Source organism: Anastrepha ludens, chromosome 2 (assembly GCF_028408465.1).
Source record: "Anastrepha ludens isolate Willacy chromosome 2, idAnaLude1.1, whole genome shotgun sequence".
Lineage (NCBI taxonomy): Eukaryota > Metazoa > Arthropoda > Insecta > Diptera > Tephritidae > Anastrepha > Anastrepha ludens.
Window position 1 is genome coordinate 28,620,781 of NC_071498.1, and position 27,216 is coordinate 28,647,996.

Genomic DNA, 27,216 nt, shown 5'->3' on the forward strand with positions numbered 1-27,216 from the left:
TAGGCATCGATGGACGAGAGAGAATGGAGAGTAAACTTTCAAGGGAGAGAGAAAAAAGATATATCGCAGAGGAAAAGGAGAGAGAGAGAGCTATACCTTATATATATCTTAGATACACTTTAGGCTATTTTTCCTGAGTTTTTCCTTGTGGTTGCAAATTTCTAGTGAGAAAGAACACTACCTACTTTTTGGAGCTTGTTTGTTGATGCAAACTTGTAGGAAATATACTTTTGGTGCCTACTGTTTGGGGCATTTTTTGGTCCCAATTTTTTTGGCGTTTTTTTTTTTTTGGTTAGTGCTTGTGCGTACTATAAAGCGCTATTCATTCCGGCGTCGGATTTATTGGTATTGCCTTGCGGTAATTTGTGCCGTTGCTGCGGTCCTGGAATCGCCGCGTTTGTGCGGGTGATAAACGCTCGGAGTAGTGCGCGTTGTTGCCACGGTTTGTGTCCGGCGTTTATCTACACCGGTCGACCCTTCTCCGTTTTTTGTAAATTTTGTCAATTTGTATTCTCTGCAAATGTTGTGAATTTATTTATATATATTCTTTCTCTCTCTCTCACACATTTTCTCTCGGGTCTCTCACTCTTTCTTTGTCTGACTTGAAAGTTTCACTTCTGTTATGTGTACTACGCAAGGCGAATTTATTACAGGTGACAGCAAACACATATAAGTAAAACCCTACATGTATTTGTTGTTGCGTTTGGTGCAAGCATCATGTCAAAATCAGCAAGCAAATGTAAACATACGAATGTAAACATACCAATACATACAAACAAAGCATATCATTTTGACGTAAGCCATACCTACGGCGAAAAATTCAGCTGGGTGAATGCTGTCACCTTATTAAATCCACCTTGGTACTACGCCACACGCACTTTTTTTGATTTATTTTTACTCACATTTTTTGTCGATTAATTATCAAAACGTTCAAGCATATATTATATTTTCGTGATGGATGATTGCTGGCTAAAAATTCTCCAGCACGAATTAACGTAATTTTGCTCTCTCCAAGAATTTTCCTAATAATGTGATACCCATTTCCAAAGGGGTAAAGGCACTTCTCAATCTATTCCCCTGCATTTGAGTTACTCTTAAATTTTGCTGCCTTTCTTTCCCTTTCATAATTACTATTAAAATATATCCAATATAACTCATTTCATTTGTAAGAAAAGGAAAATCACTGCAAAATAATGATAAAAAATAATGTTTTAAGCTAAAATTTGTTTCTTTTATGCTCTGGTGTTTCTAGATGTTGGTACTTTTCCGAGTTCATCAGTGATTATACGTAACTTTTCTACGACGGACTCAGTGATAAGATTGAGTTTTTAAGTAAATTAATAAAAGTTTTTTCTTTGTGATTGTTTTACAAGATTTTTACTTAGGTTTTAAGCTAAATAATGAAACTTATATATAATATTTTTATGTATACCTTACTTAGCGTTTACACGCGAGTGTTTTTAAAAGGCAATATCAATGCATTCAGACTTTTTTATTAATACATTCATAACTCACCCATTATTTTCATCACAGTGTAGGCAGTAAATTTGGCAAATGATTTCACTTAAATTTCCAAATCGGTGAGAATTACAAACTCTAATTACAGATCACGCAATTCGGAAAACTCTATTATAATTGGGAAATTTGGTGTTATCAATTACACAGGTCTGCAAAAAAATGGGTTCGGAATGTTCTATAAAAGTGTAGTGTCATTTCCGAAGTAATTTTTTGCGTAGAATCCGGATCCGGGGTTTAAATTGCTCTATCACGTCAGGACTTTGAGATATCCTAACCTAAAAGTGCAAAAAACGCTGTTTTTGCCCATTTTTGAGGTTATGTAGCTACGAAGATTTTGCTCTTCATAAAAAAGTAGACGTGGTATTTTAAATTATAAGTCTTCCTCTTTAAAATGTCGTTGAGTTTGCTCAAATATCTTAATTTTTCACTGAGATATCGCATTTTGAAGTTTTTTTATTTTTTTGTGCGACTATGTAATCGATCGTATCACGTCTCATGTTATCTCAATGGATTTTCGAATATCGAAAAATTCACAAACATGGAAACTTCAAAATGCGATATCACAGTGAAAAATAAAGATATTTAGGCAAACTCAACGGCATTTAAAAGAGGAAGACTTATACTTTAAAATACTATGTTTACTTTTTTATGAAGAGCAAAATCTGTGTAGCTACATAACCTCAAAAATGGGCAAAAACAGCGTTTTTGCACTTTTAGGTTAGGATATCTCAAAATGCTGACGTGATAGAGCTCACAAAATTCGTACAAGACAATAATATTATAATTCGGCAGCAATCTGGTTTTAGAAAGGGTCATTTTTGTGAGACGGCCTTAATTTGGATAATTCACGAATGGAAAAAGAGGATTGATGTTGGAGACAAAGTACTTGCAATATTCCTTGATTTTAAAAGAGCTTTTGAGACAATTGATCGCGGTATCCTTATTCAGAAATTGGAAGGCTATGGAGTCAGAGGTGTTGAAAAGAAATGGTTTGAATCCTATCTTTGTGGAAGATCGCAGCAAACAAAAATTATGGAATTTACTTCTCAAGAGGAACATATAGATATTGGAGTGCCTCAAGGTTCAACGTTAGGAGTGGATCTCTTTTTGCTATATATCAATGAAATAAATACGGTGTTAAAGTGGTGTAATATTGCTTTGTTTGCTGATGACACCTTGCTATACATAGCTGATAAAAATCTAAGTGATATCCATAACAAAGTACAAGAGGACTTGAAAAATCTAGAAATATGGCTGTGCATGAATAAATTAAAGCTAAATACCGATAAAACTAAATTCATGATTCTCAACTGGAATGAAAATTTGCGATTACAAATTGGTTGTGAAAGCTTAGGTGAAGTTAGCACAATAAAATACTTAGGAGTCATAATCGACAAACAATTAAATTTCTATGAACATGCTGGCTATATATGCAATAAAATTAGTAAAAAGTTGGGATTCTTGAGCAGAATTAGAAAAAGACTGAGTTTTGATAATGCAGTAATGATTTTTAACACAATCATATTGCCACATTTTGATTACTGTGCAACTATTCTTTATATGTGCAATATTGATATTAAAACAAGTTCAAGTTTTGCAAAATAAAGCAATGCGTGTAATAATCAAGTGCAATGTATACACATCAACGTCTTCTATGTTACAAATGTTAATGTCGTTGAATGTAAAGCAACGTTTGGCGTTAAGAGTCCTAGTTTTTGTGTTCAATCTAAAGCACAGTATGTTTCCTGAGTACCTCCAAGATGAGCTCGTCTATGTCAGAGATATTCAACCTTATAATTTGAGAAGAGCAAATGACTTCAGATTAGGAAGATTTAATAAGAGAAGCACTCAGAATTCAGTAATGTATAATGGCTTAAAGTTATTCAACACTTTACCTGGTGTAATAAAAAATGAAAATAATTTGCTTCACTTTAGAAAACTTGTAGTGGATTTTATAAAATTAAATATAAATTAAATGAATTTGGAATTTTATATCATGTAAAATAATAATGTAAAATGAATTATAAATGTAAAAGTTATATATACCTAATAAAGAAATAATAATAATAATAATAATAATAATTTAAGCCCCGGATTCGGATTCTACGCAAAAAATTACTTCGAAAATGACCCTACACTTTCCTAGAACAAAACGTTGTTGATCTGTGTTATTATAATTTACGCTTCATCTGAACCCAAAAAAATCGAGGCTAGATCAAGTTATTTATACCAAAGCCCTCTGTTAAATAAGACTTAATTTTACATAAGTTAGGCCAATCTACCATACCAGCACCACATGTTTTTGGTTAGCCTAAACTAAACTTAGCTTAGAAACGAAAGGTAAAATCAAAATATTTGTAAATATTGTTTTTGTACTACTGCTATCACCAATAGATTCGCCTGTCCAATGCCCCTTACTTAGAGTGAAAAATATTTTAAATAGCTTATATGATATTTTCCCGTTTTAAAAGATTGTAAAGCTTTTGTCGCATATCAAGTGACCTGCCTAAATTAGGATCTTCAAAATCTTTTTCAGGAACGATTGTATTCGCCTCGTTTACCTCATTGACATCGTAAAAATCGTCAAAAGAAATACAAATGTTGTGCAATACACATGCACCGACCACGATGTTAGTTATTGTTTGCATATCTGTTTGTTCTGTAAACTTCTGTAGTCTCCGAAAACGTCCTTTTAGTAGTCCAAATGCTTTTTCAACTACCATTCGTGTTGAGGAATGCAATTGGTTAAACTTTCGTTGGCTTTCATTTAAATTTTCGTAATTTTTAAAAGGTGGTACTAGCCATTTCGTTGACGGGTAAGCGGAATTCCCAAGGATAAAATATGAATTGGAAAACATTTCTTTATAATGGTTCTCTGCATCTTGGAAGAGTTTAGAATTCTGTAAAATTCTGTAATGATTGAACGATCCTGGTTTACCACAAGTTACATCAATGAATTTTTTATTGGCATCCACTACAGCCTGAATGCGTATACTACATACTCCTTTCCGATCTAAGTAAATTTCGTCATGTTCCTTTGGGCTTTTAATGGCAATGTGTGTGCAATCGATAACTCCAATCACGCGGGGAATGCGCCCTTTTTGTAGGAATTTTTCAATATTTTCTTTCAAATAAACGCCTTCTGGCCATTTGATATGATCTTGGCTGATGGATATTAAAAAGTCAGTAACTCGCTGCACGTTTAACCATGCCGCTGATAAGGCCACCCCAAAAAAACTTGCCAGCTGCCTAAATGTCACTGTGTTGATTACATACCAAATATACATATAAACCGATTTTTTGAATGTAATACGCAGTCTGCCACCGCCAGATGTGCTAGGAACGAAGCTAGATTCCGAGTACCTCCCTAAAAATATGTCATTGTAAATGCATATCATTTCAATTTGTTGTTGGTTATTACTTATCAAATACTCCACTGTTTTACGTTCCACCCTCATATGTGATTTAAAATCGATATCGCTCATTAAATCGAGAGTAGTTTCATAATTGGAGCACTCCTTGTGTTCCTCGTTTTCACTATCCGAGTCTTCAGAGGAAGAGCTGGAATCTGCAAATATGGCTTTCAAAACTTTGTCTACTTCTTCCCTTTCTCTTTTGCGACGCAGTTCGCCCTGCTCACTCATGAACAGAGAAACAATCTACATATATCACACATATTATATTATTAATTTTTTTATATGAAATGTTTCGGTAAATAAATGCATTTACCATAGACTCCTCAGAAACGCTCATTTTGTTTAGCTTTCCATTAATTCCTAAATTTAAGTCAAACAATCACAATATAGGCAGTGATGCCAACCAGTTGAGAGCTCTGCAATTTTGGTGGAATTCTAATTCTGGGAATTATGTAAAATTTTGTGGGTATTCAATCAACAAACAACTATGCAATGGAAATTATTAATATTATGAATAATATTTCTTATTAAAGTTATTACAATAATGTTTATTTATGTTTTTACGGGTTGCGGACATCACGTACGAGAAGCAGAGGGAGGGATGGAAGGAGAATAAAAGAATCGACAAGATGATAGTTTCTATTTTTGTATTAATAGTTTCTATGTATGCTCTTTTCAAACAAATAAAAAAATAACAAAGCTCTAAGGATGCATAAATATCAAATGCAATAAATAATTAAGAGAAGTGTCACATAGAATTTTCAAGCCGAAAACATGCTTATCATTCTTTATATACTCAGTGCACGGCAGTGAAGATGTTTGCATAGCATTTGGCGGCACTTGAAAATAAGCGTACAGGAATTCTACTAAAATAATACACAAGTCTTATTCGGAATAGGTTAGATTTCTTGTGGGGGTGAGCATTGGATTATCCATCTTTGTGGTAAAGAATGGGTAAAGAGTTCGCCAGTATTTGAGCTCCACTTTCTACTCTTTACACAATTTGCACGAATTTAAAATTTAAAGACTAAAATCTAAACATTATTCACGCTTTTATTTGAGTTTTCATGGGTCTGTGCCACAGAAGAAATATATGTTTTTTATCAAAATATTATTAATTTCTACTTTATTTCGATAAAAACGTAAAACCCAAACCAACAATTAAAATGCGATACAAATGGTTTGCAAACGTCAAATATGCTAAAAGTGCCTCTCAGCGGTTCTGTTTAATTATATTTTTATCAAGCACAAGCTGTGCTTTCAGCATACATATATTGCTAGTGCAGTCTAAATATAACATTTTTCTTTTGTTACTCTATTGTTATGTTCGCCTTGGCTGTCAGGTGGGTTTTCAGTTTTCAGTGATGTGACAGCAGTGCGAAATTGCAATCTTTGATCGTCAAGAAGAGCGGGGTGCAGAAAATAATAAGAGAATTTTCGGCATTCCGAAATACAGACGATTTGAATTAAAAAATATTTGAATTGGAAGAATTGTAATGTCGGGATTAATTTCGTTGACGGCACGGCGTCTTCCCCGCGATGTTCTTAAACTGGGAATGCAGGCTGCTTGTAGCCAAGAAGTAAGTCTTTTTTTTTATCCAAAATATTCCTGCCAAGTTGAAGAGATGCGACAATATAGCGGGTGTGGTAACTTATTGGGAGTACATTGCAGAGTGAAGGCAATGTATTTCAATTATGTAACGTATCGGAAAACGTTAATTAAAGTGAATGAAGTTCTTGGATGCTGTTGAAGAAGTGATTTCTGGCTCATGTGACATTACTGCTGTGTTGTGCAACCAACTCGTTTTTTTTTAAGACTTTCTGAGACATGTATTTATTTTGTATTTTTAGGTTAGCGCATTATGTGTAATACGTCAGTTTTCAAGATTGGAAGTAGCGACACAAAAACATTTCCCAACTGGTAATAAAGCCCTGACTCCTGCAAGTTCCTCATCGAAACGGTAACTACAACGTGATTCATTTGTAATGTTGTTGTAAATAATTGTAAGTTTTTACAGAACTAACCTTTACTTTGGTAATCATGGAATTCATACCACTTGTAATTTGTGGGCAATTGAAACAATAAAGACGCCGGCATTTCCGGAATCAGTAGCCGAAGGTGATATTAAGTGAGTACTACATATATTATTACACCAAGTTTTAACTTTTTGTTAATATGTTGGTGTTAGTACTATTCCAAAAAATGGAGATGTCATTTCTTGTAAATTAACCAAATATTCCAAACGAAATAAAAGTGAGATATTTCAGGTTCTGAACTGATTTGCTAGAAATGAAAGGAGGTTTTACTGCTTTTTGGTTCTCAGTCTAAAGTATATGACAGAAAAGTAAAAAATCGGCAATGAAACATACAGATCTACTAATCTATGTTCTAACTAATGCTTCTGATCATAAATTTAGATTTTTGGAAGACATTAATTTTCCGTTGCGAAAACTGAATGTTTAACATAACCAAATATTCCAGCGCTGATAAAAAATATGTATATGATTATATCATCATGTCTATATTATTCGAGAAAAGTAGGCAGATATACCTGCTGTAGTGTCATCAACAAATAATTTTTTTTGATAAAGTAATAGTCCTTGGACCAACATAAATATTTTAGTAATGTATAACTGAGCGTTGTGGTATTAATGCTGCTTTTTAGTTTATATTTTGTCAGTTGCTGTTTAATTGAGATTTTTTTATGGAAACTCAAACATACATACAAAGCTAAAGGTGCTGAGCTTTGATAGATGGAACTAATAAGATTTCTAGAAATATTTCCCCTCTAGCGCTCACTATTGGGTTTAAACAAACTAGGAGTAATTTTTTGGTGTATTCCCCGAATCGGTCCATAGAGATGATTTTCCGCAAAATATCGATCACAGCTCCTCCTACAGTCCTTCTAGATACCTTCCTTATAAATACTGTTTCAAAGTTGAGGCTTTTTGAAATTTTCTGTGATTTCGCAGTTACTTCGATTTTGCCTCGATTTGCGCAGTCAACTTCTAAAAGCAAATGATGGAGATGTTAAGCTCACGACGCAAGATTTATGGTAGAATTATAATATTAGGATGGCTTTTGAAAATGTTAATAAATCTTGGGAAGAAGTTCCATGAATGGAACTTGACACCACTTACGACCCGAAAATATTGTCAAAGATGCAAAGTAATGCAAATTTTGAAGGAGTGGAGGAAGAAGACAGTGAGTTTCTGTCATACGACAAAGAGCTAAATAACGAAAGTTTGATAGCCACTGAGATTAATAATAAAACACTTACGGTTGGAGTTGAACCAGAAGATAAAAAGTATACCGCTGCTAAAGTCTCTGAAGCAATGCAGTTAACATGGCATGGAAAGCAAATTTTCGAAAATATTGACCTGGACTCAGATTGTGTTTGTTTAAAGGTGTCTAGAAATCTAACCCAAGCTACCAATTGTTATAAAGATTTTTTTCTCTTGAAAAAAGGTAAAACAACTCAACGAACTTTTGATGATTTCATAAAAAAATCACAAAAATTGCCAAATCCAACTGTAGGCATGAAGCAAAATTTAGGCGACTTAAGCTCAGAATAAGAAATCCACACATTGGTTCAGTGTAGGTACAATTTTTCAGAATATATGGACAACAGCGCCACTTAGCGGATAACTTTTTTTGAAAAACTTATTTTTAGAATGGGATCATAAATAAGATTTTTCTAGACCATAGGGACACAGAGAGTTTCTTAAACCTTCACAGACGCACTCACAGCAACTCATTCAAATATCATCGCAATCGGATGAACCTTTTAGGCTTTCGTATTTATATATACTTTACTTATGAGATACTATTTGTTGTACAACACTGATATGAATTTATTTTTAAGATTTACTGTGAAGGTTGGCGATTATGTGGCTCAAGATCAAGTGGTTATGGAGGTCGAGACCGACAAGACAGCCATGCCTGTGCCTGCGCCTTTTGGGGGAATAATTCGTGAGATTTTGGTAGAAGATGGTGCTACGGTGAAGGCCGGGCAGCCTTTGTTCAAATTAGAGAAAGCCGAGGGTACTCCAACTGCCGCAGCTCCTGCTGCTGCTGCTGCTTCTGCTCCACCACCACCACCACCCCCGAAACCTGCTGCTCCTGCCACGCCACCACCGCAAGCTCGCGCCGCTCCACCACCTCCACCACCACCAGCACCAAGAGCGGCTCCACCACCACCGCCACCAAAACCGTCAGCACCAGCTGGACAAATTCCCGTGGCTTCGGTGCCTCCTGCACAAGCTGCTCCGCAAATAAAGGTGCCACCAACGGACTATTCCCGTCAAATCACTGGCACGCGTACCGAACAGCGCGTAAAAATGAATCGCATGCGTCTAAAGATTGCCGGGCGTTTAAAAGATGCGCAAAACACAAACGCCATGTTGACTACGTTCAACGAAATCGATATGAGGTGAGTATTGTGAAAATCGGATAACTGAACAAGGCCTGTAAAGCTCGGTATTAACTTGACACCCTATGCTACCAATGAGAATGATTGAAATAAGATCAGTGGTTGGTAATTCGTATTTATAATCATCGAGGAGATCACTTAAATTTGCCATATTTATATGTATTGAAATCTGCATTAGTTTACTTTTGATTTTCGGCTTTGTTTTGGTAATGTAACAGACTTATTCATTTCTTTTATTTGTTAGTGCTGCCATGGAATTCCGTAAGGCTAATCTGGAAGCTTTTCAAAAGAAGTATGGAATCAAGATTGGGTTTATGTCTATATTCTCGAAGGCTTCTGCTTACGCACTGCAAGATCAGCCTGTAGTTAATGCTGTTATCGATGGACAGGTGATTATGTTTTAGTATTCATATTTTTGTATTTGTATTTGTATTAGTATTTTCTAGTATTAGTATTTTGTGTCAAGCGCAAAAATTAGTTTTTGCAACTCTGTCTTATACGAGCCAGGTGAAACTATAAGTAAACATATTTTTAAATACTAATATAAAATCAATGAGAGTTAGAACTTTCGTATATTCGTACAAACTTCCAAAAATTAAAAAAGAAGATAACTAAATCGGAAATTTTAAGGGGTTAGGGGTAGTCAGAGGATCGAAAAAATGTTGATTTTCAATAATTTTTTTTTGCTAGTTAATTGCTTTACTTTACAAAAATAAAAACATAGCATTAATACATCATGTTTCGACTTGACTTTAGCAAAAAAAAAAAAAATGAATAATTGTAAAAGTTATCGCTGTTTGTGTGGAGAGAGAAAAACTCATTTAAGCTTTTGCTATCGATTTAGGAGCGCCCGAGCGCCCTTTGTTAATTGTTGAATAACTCGAAAAGTATTTGTCGGATTCACTTCAAATTTTCACGCATTTTTTTAAAGATATTCTACTTTAAGAAAATGCAAACAAAAAAACTTTTTTTTCAAAATTCTGACTACCCCTAACCCCTTAAAGTGAGTAGAAAAATAAAATAGGTTGACTGACAAATGTGATACCTACAGTGTCTCACAAAAATATTCGGAAACATAATTTTTTTAGTAGAAAGCGCAAAAAAAGAAAATACTTTGGAGGAAAGAAAAATAAATAATAATTTACAAAATGAAGGAAAAACATTAAAAGAGATATCAAATTCCACCAAAAGAAGAATTTCAACTATCCACAGTATTTTACAGCGGACTTCCATAAACTTAGGACAGCGATCAGGAAGGTCTGGAATATTGAAGTTCCGCGATAGGGCCGATTATTAGAAAAATCCAGCAAGACCCACGCTTTTCTGCCCCATAAATTAATAGAAATCTCGCTGAGATTAGCAGAATAAAAATTAGTGATGGAACTGCGCGAAGAACGCTTAGAGCTGCTGGGTATAATGAGCGAACTCCACGCATTAAGCCGCTTATGAGTGAAAAAACCGAAAAAAGCGTTTGGAATTCGCAAAAAAGTAAAATTGATCGTACCAACGAGTTTTGGTGAAAAGTAATATTTAGTGATGAGACTAAATTTAACATTTTTGGGCCAGATTGTGGTAATAAAGTGGGGCGAAAAGCGGATTCCGAAATGCACCCAAATAATGCAATACAGGGTTGCCCATATTCGACGGACCCATCTGGCAACCCTGTATCTTTTGACAGAGACGTCAGATCGCTTAATGACATAACGCGTTGGAAGCGCCAGTCGAACAGATTTTTACCATGGAACAGTATACGCCACGCGAGCGTTCCCAAATTGTTGAAATTTAAATTCAACAAAAGAAGTCAATTGTGAAATCTCAACGTGCTTATAAAAAATTAAATAATGTGAAAAGTGCGCCTTCTAAGAACACCATTAAACGTTTGTACGATAGGTTTTCGACTGGTGATGCTCTTTCTAATCCAAAGAGGCCAAATCAAAACCGACCAAGGCGATCGGATGAGAATATTGCTCTTGTACGGGCCAGTGTTGAGACGTCGCCAAGGACATCCCAAAATCGCCGTTCCAGCAAGATAACGACCCAAAGCATACAGCTCACAATACGAAGACTTGGATATTATATAACTCCTCGAATGTTTTGGAAACACCACCTCAGTCGCCGGATCTAAATTCTAGCAAGCACTTGTGGGCTCACCAAGGGACAGTTTTAAAACAACGATACTCAAACAATGGGCAGAGATATCAGCTGTGAGAACGCGAAAGTTGATTTTCGCAAAACTGAATAAATTAAGGGGTTACATACGTCCAGCAGCGCCAAAGATGCGCTAAAAGAAAAACTGTTTTTAGGAGGGATAACAATAGAAATAAATATAAAAAAATTGTATACATTGTTTATTAGTACTTAAACTTTTAAATTTTTCTTTACAAAAATGAGTTTATAAAAAATCACGTGACCCAAAGTATAATGAAAACAAGTTGCTCCACTGTCTGCATCATTTCTCCTTGAAATGTTGATGGATCTGTAAAAAGTAAAAAAAAATTCTGTCGAGCCGAATTTTTGAATTTCGAAAAATTTTGCAATTTACGGCATTTAAAAAAAAGTATGCGTTTTACGTCATAAATGCCACACTTTAATTATGTTTATAAAATTTTTTAATAACAATATCAAAAATTCGGACTATAGAGAAAATATTTTCGAATATTTAAAAAAAAACCGCGTCAAAAAATATTAAAAACTGTATGAGTTATCATGCAGACCGTGCCGGAAAAAGTAGTTTCTAGAAAAATGAGTTTAAAGTTTGAGGTACAGGAGCGCGCGGGCCGCTCTCTACCTAGTTAATGGGCTATAGAAACTATAATATTGGGAATTTCCGTATCACAATTTCACAGTATATTCTTATCGAAAAAAATCGATTTTTTGAAAATTCTGGACGTACGTAACCCCTTAAGAGTAGTTACTAAAATGGAAGGATTTGCTACTAGAAATCAGTTAAAAATACCATGAATGCATATCTGGGGTGATTTTTCCGAATACTTTTGTGACATGAATTTATTTACTTGAAAAAAAAAATTATTTGTATATTTAATTTAAAGCTTGGACTTCAATGAAATGACTGAATTAGCTTTTGAGCAGTAAATAAAAAGCAGTTTCTGATATTTTATGACCGCGAAAAAATGTGTCCGAATACTTTTGTAAGCCACTGTATTTATGCACGCATAGATGTGCAACAAGGTCTGTCCATATACAAATTATCCAGTCAGTTGCCAGCAACTTAATTTCCGAGAATTCGCTCTCAAAGAGAAAAATGTCAAAGAAAGAACGTGAACGCAAAACCAGTAAAAATTTGCAAGTTTTACGAATAGCTGACTAAATTATTGGCAGAAAAATCAGAAAAATTAAAAAGGTTTTTTTTTTATGTTGAGCTACCGTGTATTAAATTAAAAAAAATATAAAGCAAAAAAAATGCAAAATAACGATGATTTGTCCACAGTAATTTGTATGTATGTATGTACGTATTATTGTCAAATTAGTTAATAACCAAGAAGTACAGACATAAAATACAGCAAATACTTTTAATGCTTTCGATTGGTATTTCGGAAACTACAGCAACGGTGACTGGAGGCAGTGGTTCAGAAGGGCATACCTCTATATGGCCGATTCCTATTTAATAATATTATAATCAGAATAATAATAATTAAAACCAAATGAATTTTCAAAATTTTATCTAAAATATATTTATCTACATCTCCACTTTAATCACCATTTTTTAATTTAGAACTTTAACTCAATTCGTAAATTTTAATTCGTGTTTAATTTTCTTTGAGATCAGCGGTTTTTTTCACTTGCAAATTCTTACAAGTAAAAATTGATCCAGTAAAAACTTGCAAGTTCTCCGCAAAATGAAATGTCATTTTGCTCGCTCTCTTTTCCCTACTTTGCGAGTTGTTTACAAGATTTTTGTTACAAACTATTTGCTTCATGAACAGACCTTTAGTGAGTATAACTTGTGGCGCCCCACATAGCACATGTTGTGTATCTGGTTGTTGTTGTTGTTGCTGCTGCTGCTGCTGCTGTTACTGGCACTTTGACTAGCATAAAACCTACTCCCCTAAATGTTTGAGAAATTTCTGCAATTAAACGTCAATTTTCAATGCTAAACAAAATATTATATTATGGCACAACAAAAACAGAAACAAACTTAAATTGAAATGGAAAAAATGATGAAAATTCATGATCAAAATTCTTATTTTTTCCAATTTTAATTTCACAATGATAAATTAAATTAATATTTAAAAATGTAACGAACGTCTACTAGAACTGTTTCTCCCTTCTCTCATCTCTCCCCCTTGCCCATTTAGAGTTCTTGCCTGCAAAGTTCTAGTGCAGCCTTCCTTATGTTCGTCGCATTTTGAAATTTATGACTTCTTATTCACGAAAACGTGCCTAACTTCGCAACTTTACCCAAGCGATCCAAACTAACTAATCTTTCTATCCATAACCATAGCCTAAAATTTTTCTTTTTAAAAATTTTCTAAATTCCGTAACACGTGAAATTATGTGCAAATCATTTTTAATCCCCGCTATTAGAAAATGCTGTTCTATCATTTGAAATTTTATGCCCACAGTGGGTTTTGAGTCTTACCGAATGGTATTCCACAAACCTATTCGGCTACGGCGATGTATTTAGGTTAGATCAGATTTTTTAGAGAATAATCCAACGGATTCGTGACTGGTGAATCTGAGAGCTGTTGTGAGGACGTTATGAAGTTCGGAACGTTGTTTTTTAGCCATTCTTGGTTCACTCGAGCTTTGTAAGACGGTACCGAGTCCGGTTGAACGTCCATGATTTGCCATCGAAATTTTTGTTTGCCCACGGCTTCAAAGCAACCTTCAGCATAGTTTCCCGATAATATTTCGCATTTACCTTGACGCCAAGCTCGAGGAAAACGATTGGAGAGCGCACATTTGCGGTTACAGCGGCCTAAACGATTACCTGTGGCGAGTGCTGCCTCCAAGTGGCCAATCGATGACTCAAGTTCTCGTATAAACGGTCGGTCAAATAAGCCCTATTGTTTTGGGAGTTTACGAATTGCTCAATTTGAAAAATTTTCTCGTCAGAAAATACAATGTTCGGAAATTGACCGCTTTCGGTCAAGCGAAGCAACTCCTTCGCTCTCTCAAGTCTGACTTGTTGCTGCTTTGGTGTGAGCTCATGCGCCTTTTAGATCTTGAAAGGCTTGACTTTGAGATAATTTTTCAGTATGCGGCGGATGCTACGGTCAGGTATTTTCAGTTCTTTCGTCGTTTGATTGGCACTTCGTCGGAGATTTCGCTCAAGTCGCTTCTTCACTTTTTGAATCATTTCACGTGACGTTGTAGTCTTTAGATGATCACCTCCATGACGTTTCTCGATGCTACCAGTATCAGTGTAACGAGTAATGCTGTGATAAGCAAAAACTTTATTCACTTTAAGGTGTTTGAGCTCACGAACAATCGCTGGTTGGGATTTTCCAGCCAAATATAATGCAATCACTCTATTGCTCTTGGGATCCATTACTGATTTTTATTTTTCGCGTTTACTCTCGGCAAAATGCTTCCGCGCCCTTGTAAACAATACTCTGGGCTGTAATTTAGTCAACCAACACACAGCTGATGCGCGAGAGGTCTGAAGTTGGTTGCACTTCGAGTGCCGGACCCTGTAAAATGCTTTATAAATCGAAAGTTTTATGGTAATTTTATTCTAAAAAATATTACCAACAACTTAAATTTTACTGCTAAAAAAATAGCATTTAATAGAATTATACAAATTTACTTTATATCGCACGGAGTTTGTGCACGGAAATATTTAAAAGCTGGTGTATAAATTTATATAATAATATATAATTTTTTTATTGCATTTCTATTAAACCTAAAAATTCACATACTTTATAATTTATTGTACATATTTTCATGAATAAACTTGCTTATAATTTATGTAATAATGCTAACTCCCCTCCCCTCCAATTTTAGGAAATCGTTTATCGCGATTATGTGGACATTTCAGTAGCTGTGGCTACACCCAAAGGTCTGGTCGTTCCCGTGATAAGAAATGTTGAAGGCATGAATTACGCAGATATTGAAATTGCGCTGGCTGCTCTTGGCGACAAAGCAAAAAAGAATGCAATTTCCATTGAAGATATGGACGGTGGTACCTTCACCATAAGTAATGGAGGAGTGTTCGGTTCGTTGATGGGTACGCCAATCATCAATCCACCACAAAGTGCTATCCTTGGTATGCATGGCATATTTGACAGACCAATCGCTGTAAAAGGACAAGTGAGAAAAATGAAATGAAGCTTTGTGTGTGTGTCCTATGCAAATAATCGGTTTATTGTATTTAAATAGGTCGTTATACGCCCGATGATGTATGTTGCTCTTACTTATGACCATCGACTGATTGATGGGCGTGAGGCCGTTATGTTCTTGCGCAAAATCAAGGCTGCCGTGGAAGATCCTAGAATAATGTTGGCTGGATTATAAATGCAATATTCTAATAATATTTGAAGGAGATGGCATTACAGTTGTTAAAAATGGAACATGTCTAACTTATGAAAAATTGGCCTATTCGGAAAAATATAAGTTTTCAATTTTTATTTATTCTGTTGTTTTAAAAACAAATGTTAATATGTATGTCCCTTCAGGGGTGACCAATCTTTTTCATGGTGAAATATAGTTTTTGAATATGTAATTATTTCTTTATAATTCGACTAAATTCTTACACGTATTACTTTGTTAGATACTTAAATTTTGTTTATTTTTACTTTCTTTTCACTTAAATCAATCGTCTTTATGATTGTCTTTATTCGATGTCCTGGGCATGTACTTTTTTACACATTGATATATTTATTTATTACGAGTAAAAAATATATAAAATAATACCAGTCGAGGTGCTTACGGCAAAATTAAGTTGAAGGTGTTTATTTTTTAAATTTCCATATGAATTTAGTGTAGCAAAATTACTGGGAACTGATTGCTGCTGGCTAACAGGAAGTATTAGCAGTGGCACGCGTGTAAATGGAGTGATTTTACGACTTCTAAGACTTATTACAAACATCTAAATAAATAAATAAATAATTGGCGCGTCCACTTTTGTGAGGTGTTTGACCGAGCTCCTCCTCCTATTTGTGGCGTGCGTCTTGATGTTGTTCCTCAAATGGAGGGACCTACAGTTTTAAGCCGACTTCAAACGGCAAATGGTTTTTTATGAGGAGTGCAGTTCTTACTATTTAGCAAGTTCGAGAAGTGCTCCCTCCATAAATCAAGTATGGATGTCAGTCAGCAGGTCTTCGTCTTTGTTCTTACAGGAAAACGCCCTGGGCTTGAAACTTGCTATAAGCTGCCGAATATTCTGGTAGAATTTTCTGGCGATTTACTATCGGTTAGCATTTCAAGCTCCTCACAAAGGAAGGTAAATCAGGTGATGATCCGAGTTCAGACATGGCTAGAAGACCATGGATTAAAGCTGGCCACAGAGAAAGCAAAGCTAATTCTTCTAACCAACAGATGTATCCCATAAGAAGTAGATATACAAGTAATCGATGCCACTTTATCGACAAAGAGTGGCCAAATACATGGGAGTGCAATTAGACACAAGGCTAACCTACTGGGTGCACATAAATCATGCTGCCACAAGAATTGCCAAAGTAAGCGGCATGTTAAGTAAGCTTATGGCAAACCTTGGAGGTCCAACGCAGAACAAGCGAAAACTAACTTTAATGGACACGACGAGCTCGATTATTTTATACGGTTGCGAAATATGGGTGCAGATTCGCTAAGGGCGCAATGCTGGCGGAAAACTCTGCAATCTGTGCAACGCACCTGCGCTCTCAGAGTGGCTTCTTCAGACAGTACGGTATCTCAAGCAGCGGTTGTAATTATCAGCGGAACCATCCCTATAGAACAGGTCTGCTACGAGCTATTGGTGCATTTACTCCTGAAGAAATAATCCGGAAAATAATAACGAAGAAAAATGGAGGGTGAGTAAGTAAGTCTTCTTCTTAGGACGCCGTCTTGGCCCTCTACCTCGAAGTAATGCGGAAACATTCCCGGGGTGGAGGAACATTCCAAGAGAAGAGGAGGGATATTTTTAGTGGAGTCACCACACACGTAGTAGCGACACCTACTATATGGTGCGAAGGCATTTTTAACCCAACCTCACCGCCAAAAAAAAATATCGGTTAGCATTTCAAGCTCCTCAAAGTCAAGTATTTTCGCCTCTTTATTTCTTTATTCCCTTCCTTTTTCAGCTCTCGGTAGCAATACCACATGGCTCGCGTTGGGTCCCTTCGCAGTGTAGCCCTATAGGTAGCGTCCTCTCTTTGGACGGCAGCGTGACATTCCTTGCCGCAATCTCCTAGCTTTTTCAGCAGCGGTACGCAAAGAACAAGAAATGCTTTGTGTAGTTAGATATACGTTCTTTGCTGCACAGAGGCGTGGGCAACAAGGTAGTCATCCGAGTCGACGTTGGGTCCTCGGATCATACATCTAAAACACTAGGAGCGAGTCCTTCATCTATCGCAACATGATCGATTTGGTTTAACGTTTTCCGATCAGGAGACAGTCACGTTGCTTGGTGTATTTTCTTATGTTGGAATCTGGTGCTGCAGACTACCATGTGTCGGGCCCCGGCGAAGTTAATCAACCTCAGTCCGCTACCAGGTATTTCGTTGTGCAGCCTGAATTTCCCGACTGTGGAACCAAAAATGACCTTTTTCCACACAAAATTAGCCATCACCAGCAATCAATCAACGAACGGAAACGAAAACTGAAAATTTGCCATCTCTTGTAAAAACCGGTAGAAGGAAACATATCGGCTAAGATTGTTTACAAAAAAAAAATTCCGTAATTATACTTTATATACTTTACGTTTTTGTTAAATTTTCCATTTTATTATTTCTGACTATTAATTGAAAATTTCAAATTGGCGCAAGGACAAAATACCAGATTCCCCTAGCTGGCTAAAATTTCTCCAGCACAAAATTAAAATCTCTCTTGCATCGAGCTGTCACTTTTCTCTCTCACATTATAATATAATCTATAATTTAACTATTAAAACTTGTTCTGTTCTTGAAATTTGAAATTTAATTATTTCTTTAACCAAGCAGTAAATTCTTTCACACTGCCAAAAGTTTGAAATCAATTTACCTATTTCCATAACTTACACCTCTAGTCTTCTTATGTAGGGGAGGGGGCCCAGTTGTGACGCGGGTTTTGAAAAAAATTAAAATTTTTTCCTCAGTTCCGCAAATTGAAAAATGAAGAAGTTTAACATTTAACTATTAACCAAACGCAACTTTTCTCCAAAGAAAGTATGTTTATTTGAGTTACTCAAAAAATTTTGGAACAAATTTTTTCAGGATAACTTTTTTTAGGACAAAAAAAAAGTGGCCCAGTTGTGACGCACCTCAAGAAATTTACTGGAAATGAGAAAATATGAAAGGAATGTCACACCAATTGTTGTGATTTAATGATTTATTTATTTTGAAGGCTTTCAATGGCAAAAATAATGAAAAATACAAAAGAAAATGTCCTTCAATGGCCATAAATGACAACGATTTTTATTCATCATCGTCATCTAAATATTCCTAGTCGTCGTCCACGTCACTTTCGCAGTGTTTGCAAGTGAAATAACTTGCCTGCATGTTGGCGCACTTCAAATGAACTGGACGCTTGCATACGTTGCAATTGATCGAGTTGGCAGTTGGTTTTTTTTAAACAACAACAAAAATGTAGGAATTCGGCAGTTCTATATGATCGTAGTGCAAAAAAAAGTTGCGTCATAACTGGGCCACCCGCTGAGTCACAACCGGGTCACGATGCTAATTTGTGTATGACAAGCAAGTTTTTTATAGACACCACATAATCACATAAATCCATATAGAATCAGAAAATATACGGCAAATACAATATTTTGATGCATTACACTCGCCTTTTCACTGTTAATTTCACAAAATTTTGGTACTTTGAAAAAAATCAAAATAACTTTTTCGCACGATTTTCAACACGATGTTTGGTGCGTGTATACACAATGCGACTACTAACGTTGGTGTCTGCACAAAAACTGCTGAACGTCAAACGAACATGATTGGCAGGGCTCAAACTGTCATTTTCATACCGCATGTCAAAAATATTTAGCTGCGTCACAACTGGGCCTGCGTCACAACTGGGCCCCCTCCCCTAAGTGTACGAGTTTGTATAAGTAAATACAAATTCTCTCCACCGTCACGCATATAAATCAACTGGGAAAAACTTACACAATCAAGATCAGACCGTTAACCGGCTCTCAGCGAATTTTAAGGAATCAGCTTATTGGCTGAGTGCTTTGTGAAAGAACCAAACAGGAAAATAGCGAATACTGGTGGGTGTAATCACAGGGCACAACGCCTGTCGTCAGCATATGGCTGCCATGGGGTTCGTCGACAGCCCGATATGCCTATCCTGTCTTGAAGATGACGACACTGCAGAGCATTTTCTCTGAAGCTGTCCGGCGTTTTCCAGAATCAGACTTAGGATATTTGGTTGCGATACACTGAGTATAGATAAAGTTCATACGCTTCCTCTTCCGGATCTATTAGGATTCATCAATGAATCCAAGAGATTTGTGGAAGAGTGACCTCAAACTAATTTATTTGTCTTACCACCCACTTTTTATCTTCCCTATCTCTATTCTCTCTACTGAAATCTATTCGGGTGTAATACAATGGTCTCCTGACTGAGTGCTTGGACTTGTCCAACCTCCCACAAATCTAATTTAATATAATCTAACCCCCTATTAAAAATAGAACAGTTCGAACTTTAAGAAAATTCCTACAACCGCTCTCTCCTATATCCCCTCTACAGATAACTGGTGAGTCGTTTGAAAATAGTGTAAAAACACCATTTTGGCAGAGAAAATGTGAAGTTATTTGGAGCAAAAAACCCAACTATCCAAAACCATTGAACTTTCATATATATTTACGTATACATGTATATATAAGTACAGCCTGCCAAGAATTAGTTTTTACATTGAAAATAAATTAAATTTTTCGATTCTTTATCTGAAACAGTGTTATAATAAATTTAAAACCAACAAATCGCAAAATTCGTGATTTTTTTGGTGGACCTAATCGTCCAAAGGAGTTGATAACTCAAAGGTTGCTAAAAAAGTTTTAAGAAACTGGTTCTGTCGAGTTAAGAAAAAGGATCGGCAGACAAAAAACTGGACGTTCTGTTGAGAATATTGCTGCTCTAGCGCAGTGTTGCTGAACAACCTTCAACATCGATATCTCGACGTTCTCAACAATTTGGTATCGAAGAATCGACTGTTTGGCAGATTTGACCTGCAGACTTACTCATGGAAAACATTTAAATGATGCCATTCTTCACATATAATTGTTAAGAGCCGCATTTTGAATGAAAATTGTGAGACCTGAAATAACCAAAATTTTTTTCCAACGCAGATGAGGCCTTCCTCTACCTCTACTACCACCTGCTGGTACCGCATCAAATACTTTCAGAGCTGGAGCGTTTGTATCCATTCGGACGATATGACCCAGCCAGCGCAGCCGCTGGACCTTTATTCGCTGCACTATGTCTATGTCGTCGTAAAGCACATACAACTCATCGTTCCATCGTCTGCGATATTCGCCGGTGCCAACGTACAAAGGTCTAAAAACCTTGCGCAGAATCTTTCCCTCAAACACTCCAAGCGTCGCTTCACTGTCCACGCTTCTGCGACATACGTTAGGACGAGTATGATGTAGGTCTTGTCGAGTGTTAGTTTTGTTCGTCGGGAGAGGACTTTACTACTCAGTTGCTTACTTAGTCCAAAGTAGCACTTGTAGGCAAGAGGGATTCTCTGTTGGATTTCAAAGCTGACATTGTTATCGGTGGTTCCTAAATATACGAAATCTTTTACAACTTCGAAATTATAACTGTCGGCAGTGACGTGGGTGCCGATACGGGAGTGCGCCGACTGTTTGTTTGAAGACAGGAGGTACTTCGTTTTGTCCTCGCTCACCACCAGACCCATTCGCTCTGCCTCTTTATCCAGTTTGGAGAAGGCAGAACTAACAGCGCGTTTGTTAAGGCCGAAGACTTTTATTTTAACAAAAAACAATGATTATATCAAAAATTCAATCAATTATATATTCGCCTTTGCTGTTTACAACCTCTTCCTACCTTTTCCTTTTGATTGAATTTGTTGATGCCGTTCCGTCAAAAATCGCCTGGTCCGATGTCAAGGAAGTTATTGAGCCAGTTTTTAAGGACCTCTTCGGTAATCGGTGTAAGGTCCGGAGAATACGGCGGATACTGAAGGACCTCCCATTCGAGCTCTTCGAGTATGGTTTTGACGATGTGTCCTGACGTTGTCGTGAAGGAGTATGATTTGACCATGTCGATCAGGTCTTTTCAGTCGAATAGCTTCATTCACGCGGTGTAGCTGGTCAATGTAGAGCTCCTTGCTGACCGTGGCATTATTTTCGAGCATTTCCCAGTGCACTATAGTGCACTACTTGGAAGGTTACAGTGACAATCGCCTTCGACGCATACTACAAATCTTCTGGCGCCGTAAAATAAGCAACTCCGAGTTGCTTAGGATTACCAATCAAGTCGAGATCGCCTGTGAAGTTCGGTGAAGGAAATGACAATGGATTAGTCACACCCTTCGAAAAGACGATAACAACGTAGCGAAATAAGCGTTAAGGTGCAACAAGTAGAACGTTCAGTAGGAAGACCTCGTACAACCTGGCGAAGATCCACCGACACCGAAATGGCAAAGCTAAGAGGTTCCCATTCCCACCAAACACATGATCTTCTTTGGATGAAGATTTCGAATTCAGAAGGCCTTCCGCTGCGGGACATGTCATCGACGTCAAAATCGCCATTTTTGTACTTTGCAAACCATTTCCGTGCTGTAGACTCATCTATGACACCTTCTCCATACACGTAGCAAATGTCCCGCCCTGCTTCGGCAGTTTTTTGATCTCCATGAAAAGCAAAGAAGAGCAGGTGTCGAAAATGTTGATTTTTGCCTCCGGGTATTCCATTTCTAAACCTCAAAACTAATTAATAAAAAACTAAGTAACTCAGAAATACAATTAACATGGTTTTGTAGAACAGAAACAGTTCTATCGAATGAATACTTACCCGTTGCCAAGCAGCAAACAAATCCTTGTAAAATAAAGGAAAATATGAAAACGCTACGAACGTATTCGCGCGTCTTTTGGTATACCCTTTATATATAAGTATAGTCTAATTTTCCCCAAAAAACCTTTTCGAGGGATTTTTAATGGGACCATTTGAGTCCAATATTTTTACGAATTTACAAAAATGTTGTCTTTTTTTCCTATTTACAGCCCCAATATTCCCTTCACTTCGGGCTAATCATCCAATAATGTAGAATTATTCTCAATTTTGCCGATGGCTTGCCGAATAGTGCGTTTGGTAGGACGGTTATGTATAGGGTGGGCCATGTAAAATTTGCTTTTTGAATCGGCTATAAAAAAAAACTCATCAATATTTTTTCAAACTTTTTTTTTTATTTTGATTACACAGGCCGACAAAATTTAACCAACATTCAGACCCAGAAACCAGACTATATATTTCCGAAGGTTTATGATGCGCTGAATCCAAATCTGGCCTCAGAATTGCTCTATTAGTTTGAGTTTTCGAGATATCCTAACCTAAAAGTGCAAAAAACCCCATTTTTGCCCATATTTGAGGTTATGTAGCCTTGCAGATGTTTTCTTTCACCAAAATTAAAGGATGGCATCTTTAAATACAATCCTTCTTTTTTCAAATGGCGTTTTGTTTGCTCAAATATCATTTTTTTTCGCAGAGATATCGCATTTTGAAATTTTCATGTTTCGAAATTTTCCTACACCTGAAAATCGATTAAGATAACATAGACATGATATATTCGATTACTAATTTTCTTGAATTGAGTCTTATTTTTCTTAAAATTTTGTCTCACACCATAAGTGTGCTGACTCACCACATCCCTACACTATCTAACCTTTGGATACCGAGTCACACACAGCCCTAACCCCTAGAAACCACCCCTATCATACCGCGAGCAGGCTAACCCACATAACCGCAAGCAGGCTTTCCCACAAACTCCAAATTTACATACTATTAATCCATATATTTCAGGCCCTCAAACCCAAGAAAATTAGTAAGCGACTATATCATGTCTATGTTATCTTAATCGATTTTCAGGTGTAGGAAAATTTCGAAACATGAAAATTTCAAAATGCGATATCTCTGCGAAAAAAAATGATATTTGAGCAAACAAAACGCCATTTGAAAAAAGAAGGATTGTATTTAAAGATGTCATCCTTTAATTTTGGTGAAAGAAAACATCTGCAAGGCTACATAACCTCAAATATGGGCAAAAATGGTGTTTTTTGCACTTTTAGGTTAGGATATCTCGAAAACTCAAACTAATAAATTAATTTTAGTTATCAATCCGAATTTTGCATGGACAGAGAAGCAGATATTAGTTTAAATTATTTCGGATACTTTTCCTTGTAGACTAGTGTTATTGAACATTGTCATTATGAATGAAAAATAATATTGTTCAAATGACTGCCACGACTGGCTTTACAGTAGGCCATTCCGTCCCCTTAGTATTAAAATAGCCTATAAATTTTTTGATGTTTTGAGAAAATGAATTTCAAACTTTTTGTCGAAAGTAGCTCTCATTCAAATCTCGTTATGTCTGTAAATATTTATCTTTTTTTGACTGACGTTTTGACCCATTTTGTGGAACTAGAATTTGACAAAATTTTGACCACATATAAAATCAACGATGGAGAATCCAAAAATTCAATAAAAAAATAATAGCCTATGAGCACATAGGCTATTGTTATACTAAGGGGACGATTCGATCAACCCAATTTTTAAGCACATTTTCGATTGTTTGGGCTCCAATTTCATGAATGGCAACTTCGATTTCGTGTTTTAAGGCATCAATCGCCTCTGGATGGTTCGCATAGCACATGTCCTTAACGGCTCCCCACAAAAAATAGTCCAACGAGCTTAAATCACAGCTCCGAGGCGGCCAGCTGATATCGGAATTTCGGCTGATTATTCGGTTTTCAAAAACGATAGCCAAAAGTTCGAGTGCAACTTTGGCAGTGTGACAAGTTGAACCGTCCTGTTGAAACCAAATGTCGTCCATGTCATCCTCTTCAATTTTCGGAAACTACTCGTTGAGCATGTCACGATAACGCTCGCCATTTACTGTAACCGCGGCTCCTCGCTCATTTTCGAAAACAAATGGCCCGATGATGCCACCAGACCAAAAACCGCACCAAACAGTGACTCGTTGTGGATGCATTTGCTTCTCTACAGTAACGTGTGGAATGTGAAAATCAGAAAAGAAGAAGAAGACTCACCACTTTGGCAACAGGTTTTCAATATTTCCCAATTTTATTCAAGCCTATGGCGTCCCATTTCGCAAATGTCAAACCTTTAAGTAAATTATGAACACATTTGACATGTCATTTGTGTTACCATTCTCAAAAAAATAGGTGGTTCAAAAAGCAAACGCTATATGGCCCACCCTGTATATCATAAGTTTGCCTGAGTGCGCGATGCGCACAGAGCGTCGATTTTCGTAAAACAATCCTACGATTTGTAACGCTGTTGAGGCGTAAGTTTTTCCATGATGAAATGTTAATGAATACTGAAAAAAAAAGATGTATTTAGTTTCACAGCAGTCACGCGTTATCTGTCAAAAAACCGTATGGGAAAAAGTATCTCCAATCTGGTGAGCCTTTACTAGCCGAGAACTGTTTTTGTAATACTCGCCCATAAGACAACGGAAAATTAGGTGAAATTCTAAAACGTTTATAAGGATGAAGACTTAAACTAAACATGTAAACTGATTTATTTAGATATAAATTCAATATATTTACTTGATTTATAATTTTGTAAATGAAATTAATTTTTATAATTTTTAAAAGTACAAAAGAACAATATATCGTCCCCTTAGTATAACAATAGCCTATGTGCTCATAGGCTATTATTTTTTTATTGAATTTTTGGATTCTCCATCGTCGATTTTATATGTGGTCAAAATTTTGTCAAATTCTAGTTCCACAAAATGGGTCAAAACGTCAGTCAAAAAAAGATAAATATTTACAGACATAACGAGATTTGAATGAGAGCTACTTTCGACAAAAAGTTTGAAATTCATTTTCTCAAAACATCAAAAAATTTATAGGCTATTTTAATACTAAGGGGATGATATGTATGAACAAGGCACACTCGACAGTCTTTGTTACGTTCAAACCGAGGAATTTCCCATCAAGTCGATATTCAGTTTCAGAAGTATTACATCGCCTTTGGGGTTGAACTGTTCTTCGAAAATCTCCTCTTAGTTGAAATATACTGAATATCAATCCGACAGATCTGTTGTGAATATTCTACAATATTTACGCCTTAAAAAGTCATATTACGGGATATATTTCTTCTCGGTGTATGATCAACAAACCAGGGATGTAAAGGCAGGTGTTATACGGTGAATGTGTTGCGTCATCGAGAGATGATTAACTGTTTTTTATCTGGACAACGTTTATTTTCAACAAGACGGCGCTACGTGCCACACAAGCAACGAAACCATTGATCTTCGGGATGATCGGGAAAAGTTTCCGGACCGTGTTATCTCTCGAAGAGGTGATCACAATTGGCCACCGAGATCTTGTGATTTAACACCTTGTGACTTTTTCCCTTGGGGTCAAGTGAAAGAGAAGGTCTACGCGAACAGCCCAGGGTCGATTCAAGACCGCAAAGGTGGAATTTGTGAGGCTATCGAGGACATAGGACATATCGAGGCAGCCACTTTGCAATTCGGTTATGGAAAAATTCATTAAAAGGATATTGTCCTGTAAGCCTGGTCGTGGTGGTCATTTCTTCTTCTTAATTGGCGCGATATCCGCTTACGCGATTTTGGCCGAGTTTCATAAAGCGCGCCAGTCGTTTCTTTCTCGTGCTAACCGGTGCCAATTGCACACACCAAGTGAAGCCAATTCCTTCTCCACCTGATCTTTCCAACGCAGAGGAGGCCTTCCTCTTCCTCTGCTATCACCAGCTGGTACCGCATCGAATACTTTCAAAGTCGGAGCGTTTGTATCCATTCGGACGACATGACCTAGCCAAGGTAGCCGCTGGATCTTTATTCGCTGCGATATGTCTATGTCGTCGTAAAGCTCGTACAGCTCATCGTTCCATCGTCTGCGAAATTCGCCGTTGCTAACGTGCAAAGGTCCAAAAATCTTCCGCAGAATCTTTTTCCCAAACACTCCAAGCGTCGCTTCATCGGATGTTGTCATCGTCCAAGCTTCTGCGCCATACGTTAAGACGGGCATGATGAGAGTCTTGTAGTCTTTACTACTCAGCTGCCTACTTAGTCCAAAGTAGCACTTGTTGGCAAGAGAGATTCTACGTTGGATTTCAAGGCTGAAATTGTTATCGGTGTTAATGCAGTCTTTTACAACCTCGAAATTATAACTGTCAACAGTGACGTGGGTGCCGATGCGCGAGTGCGCCGACTGTTTGTCTGAAGACAGGAGGTATTTCGTTTTGTCCTCGTTCACCAACAAACCCATTCGCTTTGCCGCTTTATCCAGTTTGGAGAAGGCAGAACTAACAGCGCGGTTGCTAAGACCGATGATATCGATATCATCGGCATACGCCAACAATTGTACGCTCTTATAAAATATTGTGCCTGAGCGATTAAGTTCTGCGGTTCGTACGATGCTCTCCAACATCAGGTTAAAGAAGTCACACGACACGTGGTGGTCATTTGCTTGATGTTACTTACCACTGTTAACGGCATCCTTCCTCTTTATAATGAAATAAACATC

At 36.7% G+C, this 27,216-nt stretch overlaps 2 protein-coding genes across 2 annotated transcripts; one reads left to right on the forward strand and one right to left on the reverse strand.

Moving 5' to 3' along the window:
* Positions 1–3,575: 3,575 nt before the first annotated feature.
* LOC128867296 (putative nuclease HARBI1) lies at positions 3,576–5,354 on the reverse strand. The gene is made up of 3 exons (XM_054108407.1): positions 5,248–5,354; positions 4,940–5,177; positions 3,576–4,885 (listed from the first exon to the last, which is right to left on the reverse strand). Exons 1-3 carry the CDS (start codon positions 5,269–5,271, stop codon positions 3,963–3,965), a joined length of 1,185 nt encoding a protein of 394 aa, XP_053964382.1. The 5' UTR covers positions 5,272–5,354; the 3' UTR covers positions 3,576–3,962.
* A 934-nt stretch (positions 5,355–6,288) lies between these two features.
* Positions 6,289–16,270, forward strand: LOC128867302 (dihydrolipoyllysine-residue succinyltransferase component of 2-oxoglutarate dehydrogenase complex, mitochondrial). Its single transcript, XM_054108412.1, has 7 exons — positions 6,289–6,514; positions 6,786–6,895; positions 6,953–7,063; positions 8,801–9,367; positions 9,612–9,756; positions 15,335–15,640; positions 15,710–16,270. Exons 1-7 carry the CDS (start codon positions 6,431–6,433, stop codon positions 15,842–15,844), a joined length of 1,458 nt encoding a protein of 485 aa, XP_053964387.1. The 5' UTR covers positions 6,289–6,430; the 3' UTR covers positions 15,845–16,270.
* The last annotated feature ends 10,946 nt before the right edge of the window (positions 16,271–27,216 follow it).

Bases quoted from the DNA above. Each gene is read 5' to 3' on its own strand.
- LOC128867296 (XM_054108407.1), bottom strand. From the start codon at position 5,271: ATGAGCGTTTCTGAGGAGTCTATG. The intron at 5,178-5,247 runs GTAAATGCATTT...TGATATATGTAG, and splicing joins GCGTTTCTGAGGAGTCTATG to ATTGTTTCTCTGTTCATGAG. The intron at 4,886-4,939 runs GTAATAACCAAC...ACATATTTTTAG, and splicing joins AACAGTGGAGTATTTGATAA to GGAGGTACTCGGAATCTAGC.
- LOC128867302 (XM_054108412.1), top strand. From the start codon at position 6,431: ATGTCGGGATTAATTTCGTTGACGGCACGGCGTCTTCCCCGCGATGTT. The intron at 9,757-15,334 runs GTGATTATGTTT...CTCCAATTTTAG, and splicing joins ATGCTGTTATCGATGGACAG to GAAATCGTTTATCGCGATTA. The intron at 15,641-15,709 runs GTGAGAAAAATG...GTATTTAAATAG, and splicing joins CAATCGCTGTAAAAGGACAA to GTCGTTATACGCCCGATGAT.